At 45.6% G+C, this 14,244-nt stretch overlaps 1 protein-coding gene across 1 annotated transcript in view; it reads right to left on the bottom strand.

Moving 5' to 3' along the window:
• Positions 1-245: 245 nt before the first annotated feature.
• The window catches only part of LOC135051192 (omega-hydroxyceramide transacylase-like), a 111,572-nt gene continuing 97,573 nt past the window's right edge, over positions 246-14,244 (bottom strand). The window contains exons 3-5 of the mRNA XM_063957303.1: positions 12,581-12,646; positions 5,453-5,662; positions 246-1,137 (exon numbers count right to left, since the gene is read on the bottom strand). Coding sequence (XP_063813373.1) covers positions 1,003-1,137; positions 5,453-5,662; positions 12,581-12,646 — 411 coding nt within the window. The 3' untranslated portion in view covers positions 246-1,002. The remainder of the gene's footprint in view (positions 1,138-5,452; positions 5,663-12,580; positions 12,647-14,244) is intronic.

Raw genomic sequence — 14,244 nt, forward strand, 5'->3', positions numbered from 1 at the left:
CATCGATGAACGATGCACGTCCCTGCAGTCGTTCATCGTTGGACTACCATTGTTTATCATTGCAAGCTAATTTGGACGATATCGTTGTATGCAATTTGCAATATGCTCAAATCGTTTATACAAATCGTTCAGTGTGTACGCTCAAAATCGTTACTAAAAACTACCTGAAAAATCGTTCATTGCTCATATCCTTCATCGTGCAAATCACTCAAATCTCTCAGTGTGTAGGGTCCTTAAACCCATGATTTAATAAATATAGAACACATTAATACCCCTTTCATACATGCAGATAAATCCCGGGTTTATACATGTTAATCATTAATCAATCATCAACACAGGATTTCTGCATGTTTGAAAGGACACAACCCAAGTCCACGAAGCTGATACCCGGGAATTTGCTGGCTGCTGCATATTCCAAGGTGAAATGTCTGAAAAGGGTATAAATTTGGTTTTCTTCTGAGTTTATTTTTTTTACATCTTTTGATGACAGGTGGCAGACCTGGCAAATACTGTATTATACATACCGTGGACATTGAAGGATTTACTGGAAATTATACTATGGAATACTATTTTTAAATAGTATTTAAAAATACAATAAAAAGTTTGGGATGGGATGTGGCCATGCCATCCGGATTTGGCCATGCCCCCTACAGTACCCAGGCCCTTCCTCTCTCTATAAGGCTCTGATTGTCTTTAGTTCCACTTTCAAGTAAGTGTTAAAAGATTACAAAATTTCAGACACTGTACTTTAAGGTCACATTGATATAGCCCCATATAAATATAATGGCAATGGACCAGAAAATGCCATAAGTATACTGCAGTTCCATTTCTGGTTTGGGAAGGGAACATACAATAGCATCTGCAGGTCTCTCAATACATTATATCAGCTTCTGATATGCAAGTCCAATGTACCTTATTTCTCAGCGCAGTCTTCTGCTTTGCATATTCCTTATCTAAACAAAAGCATATCTATATAAATCTTCCATTTACTTTAAACTTTTTTCATCTTTTAGGCTCTTTAAATTTTGAGACAAATGTGATAGTACTTGGATCCTCATGGTGTATATTGTATTTTCCATTTGTCCTAAGGTAAACAATGGCATCTTCATAACCCTGCCAGTAAAACTCGTCCAGTATCTGTGAATGGAAAATAAAAACCTATAAATAGTGAACTATGACTTCATTAAACTACAGTATGTTTATGAATTGTTCTCTGGCTGTTTCCTAGGTTGCTGCTACCATTACATAGTGTTATCACATTTTGAATAATAAAAACTTTAGTATAGCAGAATAGCATCTCCAAGGCTCTCAATGCTTTTGTTGGGTGTGCTTCATGGGAGTTTGGTCAGTGTATCAGACTGTACCTCCCAAGATGTTGTACACCCTGCTCACCCCTTTGACTTTTGGGTCCACCCTGCACCCACAGTTGTCCTGGCATTTGGGTGGGAGGACCGTGGGCTATAGTCTGGCTGGCCCGGCCTAACCAAGCTGTCCCTAGCTTCCACAGATGGACGGGTTCAAACCCCTACCCTCTGTGACTTAGCTTCAAGTCTATAAACCTAGTGCAAGGTGATTAGGCTAACAGACAGGGTACACAGTCAATCAAGGTAGGGTAAAGGTCAGCGACTACTCTTAATGATCCAAAAGGCACTCTTCCAGTCCTCAAATTATGAACAGCCTAGTTACTTACCAGTGGTGTTGGTTTATTTATAGATAGCAGGTACAGTCATACTCACTGTTAAGGTGGGTACACACTGGATGATATATCAGCCGATAAATTGATCGGCAGATATATCTATGGACGGATCGGGCAGTTTGCTGTGCATACACACTGCCCGATCCGTCGGGGACTGACGTCATGAACTGGGCGGGCGTGTACACATGCCTGCCCAGTTCAGCTGTCAATCACCGCCGGCCACCGCAGCATGTGTACGGGCGGTCAGCCGACCATCCGTACACACACAGCGACGCGCCAATATATCGGTAGATATATTGGCCGTCGGCTGTGCTGCGGGGCCAACGCGATACGTTTGTGAATTACGGAGTTCATAGACGTATCGGCCGTACACACTGGCCGACGGACCAGCGATATATCGTCCGTTCAAGAGAACGGGCGATATATCGGCCAGTGTGTACCCACCTTTACACACTGGCCCTCATGGAGAAGTGTAGCAGTGCAGTAAAGTATCATACAGCTCACCAAGAGGTGAGTGTACAGTATGTAGGCACTGGGTAGTGGTATAGGAACACTGGAATCATTGTGGATTGCAGGTAGTCATAGGTTCCGCTGGAGCTAAGTGATGTTCTAACACAGATCAAAGACAAAGTGATCCCTGCACATGCCCAGTAGTAATGTTTGTGGCAATTTCAGGATAGGGCATGAGGCCTCCATAGAGAACAGGAAGACTGGAATCTATGCAGTAACACACTCCTCTTTCAACATATAATGCCAGTTGGGAGCTGATAATCAATTGTTGGGATAAGATGGGAACAAAAGCCTATTTATTAAAGAGTTGCCATTGATTTAATGATATGCCTGGTTGAGGAAGGGAGGCCTAGAGTGTTGAACTTTCAAGCAGATAAATAAATACCAATCCTAAGACACCAGTAAAAGCTGCAAGGACAGGTAGGAGAGAGCAGCACAATCTGCCAGCTGTCTTGATTTTAGCAGAATAGTCTTGATTTTTGGGAAAGCGCAAGAGCAGTCAAACATTTGTCATGACTATATGGACAGACTGGAGATATGTTCAGCTTTATGTGGCTCTCACAATCTGCCCCTACATGCAGCGCTTACCCTGATGTGGTGTTCAGTAGAGTAGAGTCAGAGTGCTGCACTGTACTGAACAGCTCATTCTGCGTGAGCTTTCTCTGCAATGCAACAGTGATATCATCAGCGATAGTCTGCACATTGGTGGTCACTCTGCGTTGATCGCAGCAGCAATTTTATTAGCAGTTGGGCAAAACCATGTGCACTGCAGAGGAGGCAGATATAACATGTGCAGAGAGAGTTAGATTTGGGTGGGGAATCTAGATTGCAGTGTAAGAATAAAGCAGCCAGTATTTACCCTGCACAGAAACAATATAATCCACCCAAATCTAACTCTCTCTGCAAATGTTATATCTGCCTCCCCTGCAGTGCACATGGTTTTGCCCAATTGCTAACAAACTTGCTGCTGCGATCAACTCAGAATTACCCCTATAGAGGCATATCTGTTATACCTTCTAAAGAACACAAGTGGAAGCATTGCTTATAGAAACCAGTCAATAACTATCATTTAACTAATACAATCTATAAAAGTGATAACACACATGATTGGTTGCTATAGTCAACTTCAGTTGTTTCATTTGAAAAATCCCCCCAGCTCTTCAGAAACCACACCAGGTTGATGGAGAGGGTGCAGGGAGCGGAGGTAAAATGTAACAGGCAAAAATGGTGTGGGAAGATATGTAACAAGGGCAGAGTGCGGCGGGCATACGTCACATGTGGCGGAGTAAGAACTTCACTTGCATACAGGTTTATTAAGGCCCATACACACTAGACAAGAAAATGAAAGATCTCGCTCAGAAGGGCCGATTTGAGCGAGATCTTTCACAATCTCTTCCAGTGTGTACACTCAATGACATTAACGAAACATGCTCCAGTGCATCGTTATCGACCGCCTCCCTCGTCTGAACATGTACACCGACAAGGTAAAAATTTTTTTTTTTTAATTTGTGTATGTCGACATAGGTCGACTTGAACACCGTATAAGTGTACCGAATCTCACTGCACTTGCCATGCTTCGGGCACTATTATATTCCCCCTCCATGTCTACTGGGATAGTAAAGAATGAACAAGTCGGTTTCAAAGAAAAAAAATCATGAAAAATGTGTGTCGACGTTCTGACCTGCCGACATTTTAAATGTCGGTATTTTGACCCTGTCCGTATTTTAAATGTCGGTATTTTGACCATGGGGTATATTTACTAATATTCATGTTTTAGCCGTTTTTAAGGGTGTTTGAACTCAAATGGTATCGGGTGCATTTTACTGCAACTTTTTGAATCCTGATACGGTCATTTACTAAGCTGCCGAGTTTTCCTCATTCGTCTTTTCCGATGTCGATGTGATTCTTAATGTCAGGCAGTGTTTTACGGGAGTGATGAGTAAAACACTGCCTGTCACAACACAAGGAATCCCGGTCGGATTTGTGAGATCCGTGCAGGGCTTCATTGTGTACCTTAACAACAGTGTTTAAAGAGTTAAAAAACAGAAAAAAAATTGCATGGGGTCCCCCCTCCTAAGCACAAGCCTCGGGCTCTTTGAGCCGGTCCTGGTTGCAAAAATACAGGGGAAAAAATGACAGGGGTTCCCCCATATTTAAACAACCAGCACCGGGCTCTGCGCCTGGTCCTGGTGCAAAAAATATGGGGGACAAAAAGCATAGGAGTCCCCCGTATTTTTTGAACCAGCACTGGGCTCCACTAGTCAGAGAGATAATGCCACAGCCGGGGGACACTTTTATCTTGGTCCCTGCGGCCCTGGCATTAAATCACTAACTAGTCACCCCTGGCCGGGGTACCCTCGAGGAGTGGGAACCCCTTAAATCAAGGGGTCCCCCCTCCAGCCACCCAAGGGCCAGGGGTGAAGCCCGAGGCTGTCCCCCCCATCCAAGGGCGGCGGATGGGGGGCTGATTTTTTCCCCTGTATTTTTGCAACCAGGACCGGCTCAAAGAGCCCGAGGCTGGTTATGCTTAGGAGGGGGGACCCCGCGCATACATTTTTCACGATTTACACATTTTTACACTAAACAGACCTTTTCCCATTGATAACCATACACCGATCTCACAGATCCGTGCATGATTATCCAAACTCGCCTTGAAAAAGCAGGTCTATTTTTTTGCTGCTTTTTTTAACGATTTGCAAAAAAATAGACCCGCAATTGAGCACTCAGAGACTAACACCCAAATACGAATGAATAGTGAATACCCGTGTTCTATGAAATAACAGCCGCGTTTGACCGATGGTCTATTCATTCGTATTTCTGAACTTTGTCATACAAACCATTACGAATAGGCCAAACACTGCCGAGATTTGTGCTTAGTGAATTCCCGGATTGAGAGTTTGAAAAAAAAACACAAATCGGACAAAATCGAATTATTAGTAAATACTGGCCCATGTCGGGATTTTGACCGTTGGGATTTTGATTACAGGTAACTTGACCGCTTCCCATACTAGCCTTCCCCTACATTTTCTGTGTTGTTGTTTGTGGTATTACCATTGTCTTTTTTCACTGTAATGCCTGTCTCTGCTCACTTCTATACCAAGTGACATCACTTTTTCACCACATGGTTTCATGGACTCATTGTGCTGTGCTACAAAACTGGAGAGCCACATACCGCCGATCTATAGTTTTGTCAGAAAGTCTCTAATGCTTAATACAGAAGTAGTTTGGTTATAATAGAATACTTACATACGATGAGGGTGGGAATAAAGCATAGCTCACTCTGGACAGATTCTGTACTGAAAGCTGGAAACTGGTATTACAAATCTCAAAACATAAGTGGCTGACAGGACAATCTCGGGGACAAATGTCAATCTCTCCCGTGTACGGAGATATGGTTATCATCGATTGTAAATCATAAAGTGGTTGGAAGTTTGTAAATCCACCATCAATATATCTCTGCGGGAAAGAAAGGTTATTAAATATTATTTTGATAGATAAAACACAAAGGGGACTGTGATAGGAAGATTAAAAAAAAGAAAGAGCATACTGTAAGAATGAGAAATTTGCTGTCAAGGTGGATTGCATAGGTGGGCACATGATTACTATGGGCTGTATACAATTGCTATAGGATCTACAGAGGGGTCCATACATATCTAAAAGAAATAATTTTAAAATAGAAATAAAGCACGCTGTTATTTTTAATTACTTATGTACATTAGAATACAGTGTTTTTTACGTTAAACACAATTTAGCCCACATACTTATCATGTCTGGGGCTTACATTTCACAAAGTTATGGATTTATTTTATGCGATACCTGAATGTGTGCTGCCATCTTGTGGTAAGATGGTATATTAAAGAAATTGTTTTATCTCATGAATGTGTTTTATCTTAGCCGAATTACTCCCTGGTAAGAGACCATCGATGAGGCATAATTTCTGAGAAGCGCATATTCTCTGCCTTTTTTTAGCATTATCACACATCTCAGCCAAGTTCATCCTTGTGAACAGACTCTGGGGGTCATTCTGAGTTGATAACTCGCTAGCTAGTTTTAGCAGCCATGCAAACGCTATGCCGCCGCCCACTGGGGAGTGTATTTTAGCTTAGCAGAAGTGCGAACGCTTGTGCAGCCGAACTCTACAAAAACAGTTTGTGCAGTTTCAGAGTATCTCTGAACCTCCTCAGCACTTGCGATCACTTCAGCCTATTCTTGTCCGGATTTGACGTCATACACACGCCCAGCCACGCTTGCGTTTTTTCAGACACGCCTGCATTTTTTCAAACACTCCCTGAAAACGGTCAGTTGACACCCAGAAATGCCCCCTTCCTGTCAATCTTCTTGCGGCCGTCAGTGCGAAGAAAAACTTCGGTAGATCCTGTGCACAACCACAACGGGCTTTGTACCCGTACGAAGCGTGTGCGCATTGCGGCCCATACACATGCGCAGAAATGCAGCTTTTTCACCTGAACGCTGCGCTGCGAAAATCAGCAGCGAGCGATCAACTCGGAATGACCCCCTCTGTGTGCAGTTTTAGGTGCGGGTTTGCTGATTCAGTGTATACACTACAATAGGGATAAATACACAACTAAGGGATAAGGATGAAGGGTCTTTGTTTTATAAATTGTATAGACAGTATATTTATTGGAATGGTATAGTCTGTCTACATTTATCATGTGGACAAGCATAATGTCAATGGGGCTCATTCCGAGTTGATCGTAGCTGTGCTAAGTTTAGCACAGCTACGATCCTTAACTCAGACATGTGGGGGGACGCCCAGCACAGGGCTAGTCCACCCCGCATGTCAGTGCCGGCCCCCCTGTACAAATACAAAAGCATCAAACAGAGGCGATGCCTTTGTATTTGAGGAGTAACTCCCGGCCAGCGCAGCTCCTGCAGCTGGCCGGGAGTTACTCGTCGCTCCCACTGGCCGCAGTGGCTGCGTGACACGTCACGCAGCCACTGCGGCCCGCCCCCCGAACATTCCGGCCACGCCTGCGTTGGCCGGACCGCTCCCCCTAAACGGCGGCTAAATGCCGCCGTTCTGCCCCCTCCCACCCAGCGACCGCCTCTGTCTCAGAGGCGATCGCTAGGCAACGATGACTGCCATGCGCCGGCGCACTGCGGCAGCGGCGCATGCGCAGTTCCGACCCGATTGCACGGCTGCGAAGAAGTGCAGCTTGCGATCGGGTCGGAATGACCCCCAATATGAGAATGTTTTTCAATGAAATTACAAAATGGGTAAAATCCCACTGCAAAACCAATGTTTACATGATTAGAATGTCGCCAAAACATTTTTGGTGGTCTAGCACTGACATACATGGTTCGGTAGGTCTGGCAGCTTCCGTGATGTCTACGGGTCAGTTGGTTAGATGAAGACTTCCGGAAGATCCAGCGACACTTGCGGCAGCGAGTCTGCCTAACCCCCATCGCCTACCTTAGTGCTGAACGTTAACCATCCCTGCCAAGGCCTAACCCTAAAGCTCCCCTCTTGCCGGTCACAACACCTCCCCCTACATCCTGCCCCCTGAGAATCCCGACAGTCAGGGACTACACCCATAGAATGGGAACAAAATCTGCAGGGACTGCTTGTTGCTCTTGCACCCCCCCCCCCCCCCCCCCTCCCAGCATTCCGCTGTCTGGATACCGGCGGAGATATGCTGACACCGGTCACGTCCACCCAACCCCTCTAGACCATCTGCCAGGCCATGCAGCATTTATTGTGTCAACATTCTGCAGTCACCAACATGTTCAACGTCGCCACTTTAGCATTGTTGACATCATGACTGAAATTGTGATGTCGACATTGTAACATGCTAACATTTTGACTACATCCCACATTTAAAGATGGCAGGATTAACCAGTCCTACAAAATCAATAAACTCCATTCATTTTCATAGACACTTTCCTCTTGAGAATGTGCATTTTAGCACTGAGGCATATGCAGAGTTGGGTGTATATGTTTTTCTTTATAAATGATTTCTTTACTGCGCCTACAAAAATAAAAGTTTTATGGTGCATACACACACTAGGCGATATTTTAACAATGTCGCTCATTTTGTTTTGTAATATCGCCCAATGTGTATGCACTATGCAATGAACAATGCGCATCCACTGTCGTCCATACATGCAGGTCAATCTGGGGATGTCGTTGACAATACCATGCTGTCGAATGCAGCATGACCCTCACTCTTCCCTCCGCCGTCGCTCGTCGCTGGCAGCATCGGCAAGTGTGTGTGCAGTTGCCAATGCCTACACCGCTGCCGGTTCCCGTCGTGTGTGATGCCACTGGCTACACACATCGTATAGTTTGTACGCAGCATTACACTTGTGCCCTATGTAAATTTAGTTGCATTTTACTCTTATTGTGCTATGTGAAGCAAGGAATGGACAGACAAACATAGACAGAGTATAGTAATGGGCCCTACACACTGCACGATTTTAGTGAAAGATATGAGCGATCTCGTTCATTAATGTACGAGATACCGTTCATATCTTTCAGTGTGGAGGCACCAGCGATGAACGATGCGCGGCCCTGCGCTCGTTCATCGCTGGTGCCCCGTCGCCTGTGCATGCAGGCCACTATGGACGATCTCTTCCATATTTGCCTGCACTTCTATGGAGCCGGGTGACGCCACTGCCCCCTCCGCCGCTGGGTCGCCCATCGGCCGTATCCGCCGTTGGGCAGCTCGGCGGCGGAACGCTCAATGTGTAGGGCCCATAAGCGTGTCACCATATTTTATCAACTCTGAACTGTGTGTACTTGTGGTTGAAAGTGTATTAGACCAAGGTTGACACTGTCATGTAATGCCACCAACGATTTAACATTATGGTTTATAACATGAGAATGTAAGGTGGCATACTGTGCTGATTTGTCATACAATTAAGTTTCATCTATTCTCCTCTTTAAGAGCTGCCATGCCAGTCTTGCTGCAACCAGTGGGGAGTCATGTTCTTGATACCTGCCTCACCACAGTACAATTCAGCATCCAATATTTCTTACACCAATGTCAGAACTGATGATTGCTATCATGTGTTAAGTCATGGGAGCAACCAAGATCAATTCGGATTATTACAGTATATGGGAAATTGGGCTGCTATAGATGATTATCACATACAGTCAGGGGCGTCAGAATATTTATAGATTGGGGGGCAAGAAAGATCCTCATTATGGCGCCCCTGGTGGAGAAGCCACCGGCGAGGGGGAGGCAGTACTACTAGAATGAAAAGGAGGCAGCACCATGGTGGTGTCACTACAATTCCCTTTAGGGGAGCAGGAAAGAGAGAGAGAGAGAGAGAGAGAGAAAAAGAGGGTGTCAGGTAAAGATAGAGGGGAGAATGAGAGAGAGAGGTATCAGGGAGAAAGAGAGGAGTGAGAGAGAAAGGGTTTCAGGGTAAAAGAGACAAGAGAGAAAGAAAGGGAGAGAGAGACAGGGGTGGGTCAGGGAGAGATAGAGAGAGGGTGTTGGAGCGAGAGAAAAGGGTGTCGGAGCAAGAGAGAGAGGGTTTCATGTCAAAAGAGGGAATGATAGAGGGGGGATCGAGAGAGAGAGAGAGAGAGGTGTCAGGGAGAAGGAGAGAGAAAAGGATGAGAGAGGGCATCAGGGAGAGAGCAAAAGAGAGAGAGGGTATCAGAGGGAGGGAGAGAGAAAGACAGAGAGGGAAGCAAGAGAGAGTGTCAGGAAAAGAAAGACCAGTGGTGCAAGTAGAAAACATGTCTTAGTGGTACTGTGTGCGCGTGCCAAAAAATGGGTGTGACCACATGCCACACACGGTGTGGCCAATGAAAATGGGGGCATGATACACATATGAGAGGCCGATACACATATGACTCCAAAAGTGCAGTGCCAGACCCACATATGCCCAAATAGTGCCAGATACACATATGCCCCCATTAGTGGAGTGCCAGATACACATATGCCCCAATAGTGCCAGATACAAATATGCCCCCATTAGTGGAGTGCCAGATACACATATGCCCCCAATAGTAGAATGCCAGATACACATATGCCCCCAATAGTAGAATGCCAGATACACATATGCCCCATAGTAGTGCAGTGCCAGATAAACATATGCCCCCACGGTGCCAGATATGCCACACAGTGCCAGATACACATATGCCCCCACAGTGCCAGGTATGCCTTAACAGTGCTAGATATGCTCCTACAGTGCCAGATACAAATATTCCCCCATGGTGCCAGATACACATATGCCCCCACAGAGCCAGGTACACATATGCCCCCACAGTGCTAGATATGCCCCCACAGGGCCATTTACAGATATGCCCCCTGCAGTGCCAGATATGTCCCACAGTGCTAGATATGCCCCCCAGTGCCAGGTACACATATGCCCCCACAGTGCTAGATATGCCCCCACAGGGCCATTTACAGATATGCCCCCTGCAGTGCCAGATATGTCCCACAGTGCTAGATATGCCCCCCAGTGCCAAGTACACATATGCCTCCACAGTGCCATACATACCCCACAGGCCAGATTTGTCCCCACAGTGCCAGGTAGCCCCCCCTGCTCATCGCTGCTGTTGCTGTGTGTGTAAGGGGAGGAGAGCACAGAGCATGCTTCTCCTGCCCCTCAGTGCTCAGTCAGTCCTGTCTCCGGCAGCGGCGTGTATCTCCAATCAGGCGCCGGTTCGTGAGCCAATCAAAGTTCATGGTCCGCCAACCAGTCAGGAGCCATTGCTGCCGGTCCACGAGCTCTGATTGGCTAACGTACTGGTGCCTGATTGGAGATACACGCCATTGGGCCGGCGGTGCTTTGTACCAGCTAGTAATTTCTTACTGGTACGCAGTACCGCCCCGTACCGCCATACTTGCAGCACTGAGAAAGACGGAGATAAAGAGAGGGTGTCAGGATGAGAGGGAAATACAGTATAGTGTCAGGGAGAGAAAGTTAGAGGAGCAAGGGGAGAGAGATTGTTAGGGAGAGTGAGGGGGACAGGAAAAAAGAGGGAGTGGGAGAGACACTACCTGACACAGCACTGCTACAGGTCTCTCAGGGAGAGGGGCTTCTCGGCATTAGGCCACGCCCCCTAAACGCCAAGATTTGCAGCACTGCTCTGGTGTCGGGAGCGGCCCCCTGCATGCACGGAGGTTGTGATGTGCAGTCTTTCATCCGACTGCACATCACTCCTCTTGTACATTGGTGCCTGTCATGTTTGGGTGAAGCGAGCTGGCCCCTTGCCCCTCCCATTCCAACACCTTAGACAATAAGCTACTGCTGTAGAGATGGACACATTTTTAGGGAATCAGTATGAAATACTTACAATCAAAATCCAGACGGTCAAAATACTAACACCAATTGACCGACGGTCAAAATCCCGACAATAGGTAAAATACCACAAGGTCAGAATACCGACATTTAAAATGTCGACAGGTCAAAAAGTCGACAAGAGTTTTTCATTGTTTATTAGTGTGTATGTCAACATTTTAAATGTCTGTATTTTGACCATGTCGGGATTTTGACCTTGTCGGGATTTTGACCGTCGTTCAATGGTTGTCTGTATTTTGACCATTGGGATTTTGATTATAGGTAAATTGACCGTATCCCAATTTTAGATGCAGTTTATGTACTGTATGTTTTCTACATAAAGGAATCCAAATATGCATTATGTGGAGACCTTGGAGAAATACCACCAGGGGTGGACTGATGAAGGTGGTACTCTTCCGTTGAGTCTCTCTCGCCATTTCACTCAGAACGCAGGATTCCAATTGGTGGCCAGCGCTGACCATTCTGTGGCCCTCATTCCGAGTTGATCGCTCGCAAGGCGAATTTAGCAGAGTTGCTCACGCTAAGACTACGCCTACTGGGAGTGTATCTTAGCTTCTTAAAATTGCGACCGATGTATTCGCAATATTGCGATTACAAACTACTTAGCAGTTTCAGAGTAGCTTCAGACTTACTCGGTATCTGCGATCAGTTCAGTGCTTGTCGTTCCTGGTTTGACGTCATAAACACACCCAGCGTTCGCCCAGACACTCCCCCGTTTCTCCGGCCACTCCTGCGTTTTTTCCGGAAACGGTAGCGTTTTTATCCACACGCCCCTAAAACGCCGTGTTTCCGCCCAGTAACACCCATTTCCTGTCAATCACACTACGATCGCCGGAGCGAAGAAAAAGCCGTGAGTAAAAATACTATCTTCATGGTAAAATTACTTGGCGCAGTCGCAGTGCGATTATTGCGCATGCGTACTAAGCGGAATTTCACTGCGATGCGATGAAAATTACCGAGCGAACGACTCGGAATGAGGGCCTGTGTGGGCTAATCTGCTTGATAGGACAGCTTCGAGACATAATCAAGCTTTCTAAATAGTTAGAGATTTTGTGCTGCAAATTACATACCAAAGAAAACAGCATGACTTACCACTCCCCGGTATGAAGGTGGTACCATCCCGCAGTAGAAAGGAACAAAGCAACTGCAGATCAAAGCCTGTGGTAACACAATAATTAGAATTTTTATTTTATATAATTAAACAATGATCTACAACAGTGGCTCCCAAGCCTTTTCAAAGTGTTACACATGTTAATTAAAATAAGATGCACTTTTTTGGTGCATAAAATGAAAAATATTGTAATAAATTGAACATTGATAAAAGTATGTGTGTTTTAAATTCAAATGGATAATGGTGCTACTAGCAAAATAGTTGTTGTCGGGTACACCACCACTATGGCACAGGCTGGTTCAATTTAGTATATTTTAAACTGCATTTTGAGGTGCTGGTTTCAAGATGGATATCTATCTAGTTGTGAGGAAGATTAAATGTATTTAAACCGTGCACCCCATAGTTTCCTACATTTAAAATCTCCTCTCCAGAAGAAGCCTGGACGCTGCAGGCCTGCACATCACTAGGCCCGGTCCCCAAGATGCCTTGATTTGTTGGACCACAGGGAGGGAGTGGGGCTAATGATGCAAATTTACATAATTTAGCCCCGCACCCTCCATATGGCACCGCAATTCTCTTTATGATCTCATCCTGCATGCTTCACTAGGATGCAGGTGGTATGCGGGAAATGTGCCCATGGGAGTCTGCCCAAAAAACTGTGAGTCTTCCGACACTTGCGGGAGAGTAGGAAAATATAATGCACCCTGCTGCCCTGGAAATTTTAGTGTGTGCATTCATCTCCGTATGTTACATACACACATAACCATTTACATAACTATAACTCACTAAGATACTCCTATGTTTTGTTACTTTAGATCTAAAAGGAATACACTAACTTTTGCTGGACAGTGCAAATACAGGGACTTTTTATTAGAGATGAGCGGGTTCGGTTTCTTTGAATCCGAACCCGCACGAACTTCACTTTTTTTTTCACGGGTCCGAGCGACTCGGATCTTCCCGCCTTGCTCGGTTAACCCGAGCGCGCCCGAACGTCATCATGACGCTGTCGGATTCTCGCGAGACTCGGATTCTATATAAGGAGCCGCGCGTCGCCGCCATTTTCACACGTGCATTGAGATTGATAGGGAGAGGACGTGGCTGGCGTCCTCTCCATTAGAATAGATTAGAAGAGAGAGAGAGAGAGAGAGATTGTGCAGACAGAGTTTACCACAGTGACCAGTGCAGTTGTTGTTAAGTTAACTTTTATTTAATATATCCGTTCTCTGCTATATCCGTTCTCTGCCTGAAAAAAACGATACACAGCAGTCACACAGTGTGACTCAGTCTGTGTGCACTCAGCTCAGCCCAGTGTGCTGCACATCAATGTATAAAAGCTTATAATAATTGTGGGGGAGACTGGGGAGCACTGCAGGTTGTTATAGCAGGAGCCAGGAGTACATAATATATTAATTTAAAATTAAACAGTGCACACTTTTGCTGCAGGAGTGCCACTGCCAGTGTGACTAGTGGTGACCAGTGCCTGACCACCAGTATAGTAGTATATTGTTGTATACTATCTCTTTATCAACCAGTCTATATTAGCAGCAGACACAGTACAGTGCGGTAGTTCACGGCTGTGGCTACCTCTGTGTCGGCAGTCGGCACTCGGCAGGCAGTCCGTCCATCCATAATTGTATAATTATAT

Source organism: Pseudophryne corroboree, chromosome 2 (assembly GCF_028390025.1).
Source record: "Pseudophryne corroboree isolate aPseCor3 chromosome 2, aPseCor3.hap2, whole genome shotgun sequence".
In the NCBI taxonomy this organism is placed as follows: Eukaryota; Metazoa; Chordata; class Amphibia; order Anura; family Myobatrachidae; genus Pseudophryne; species Pseudophryne corroboree.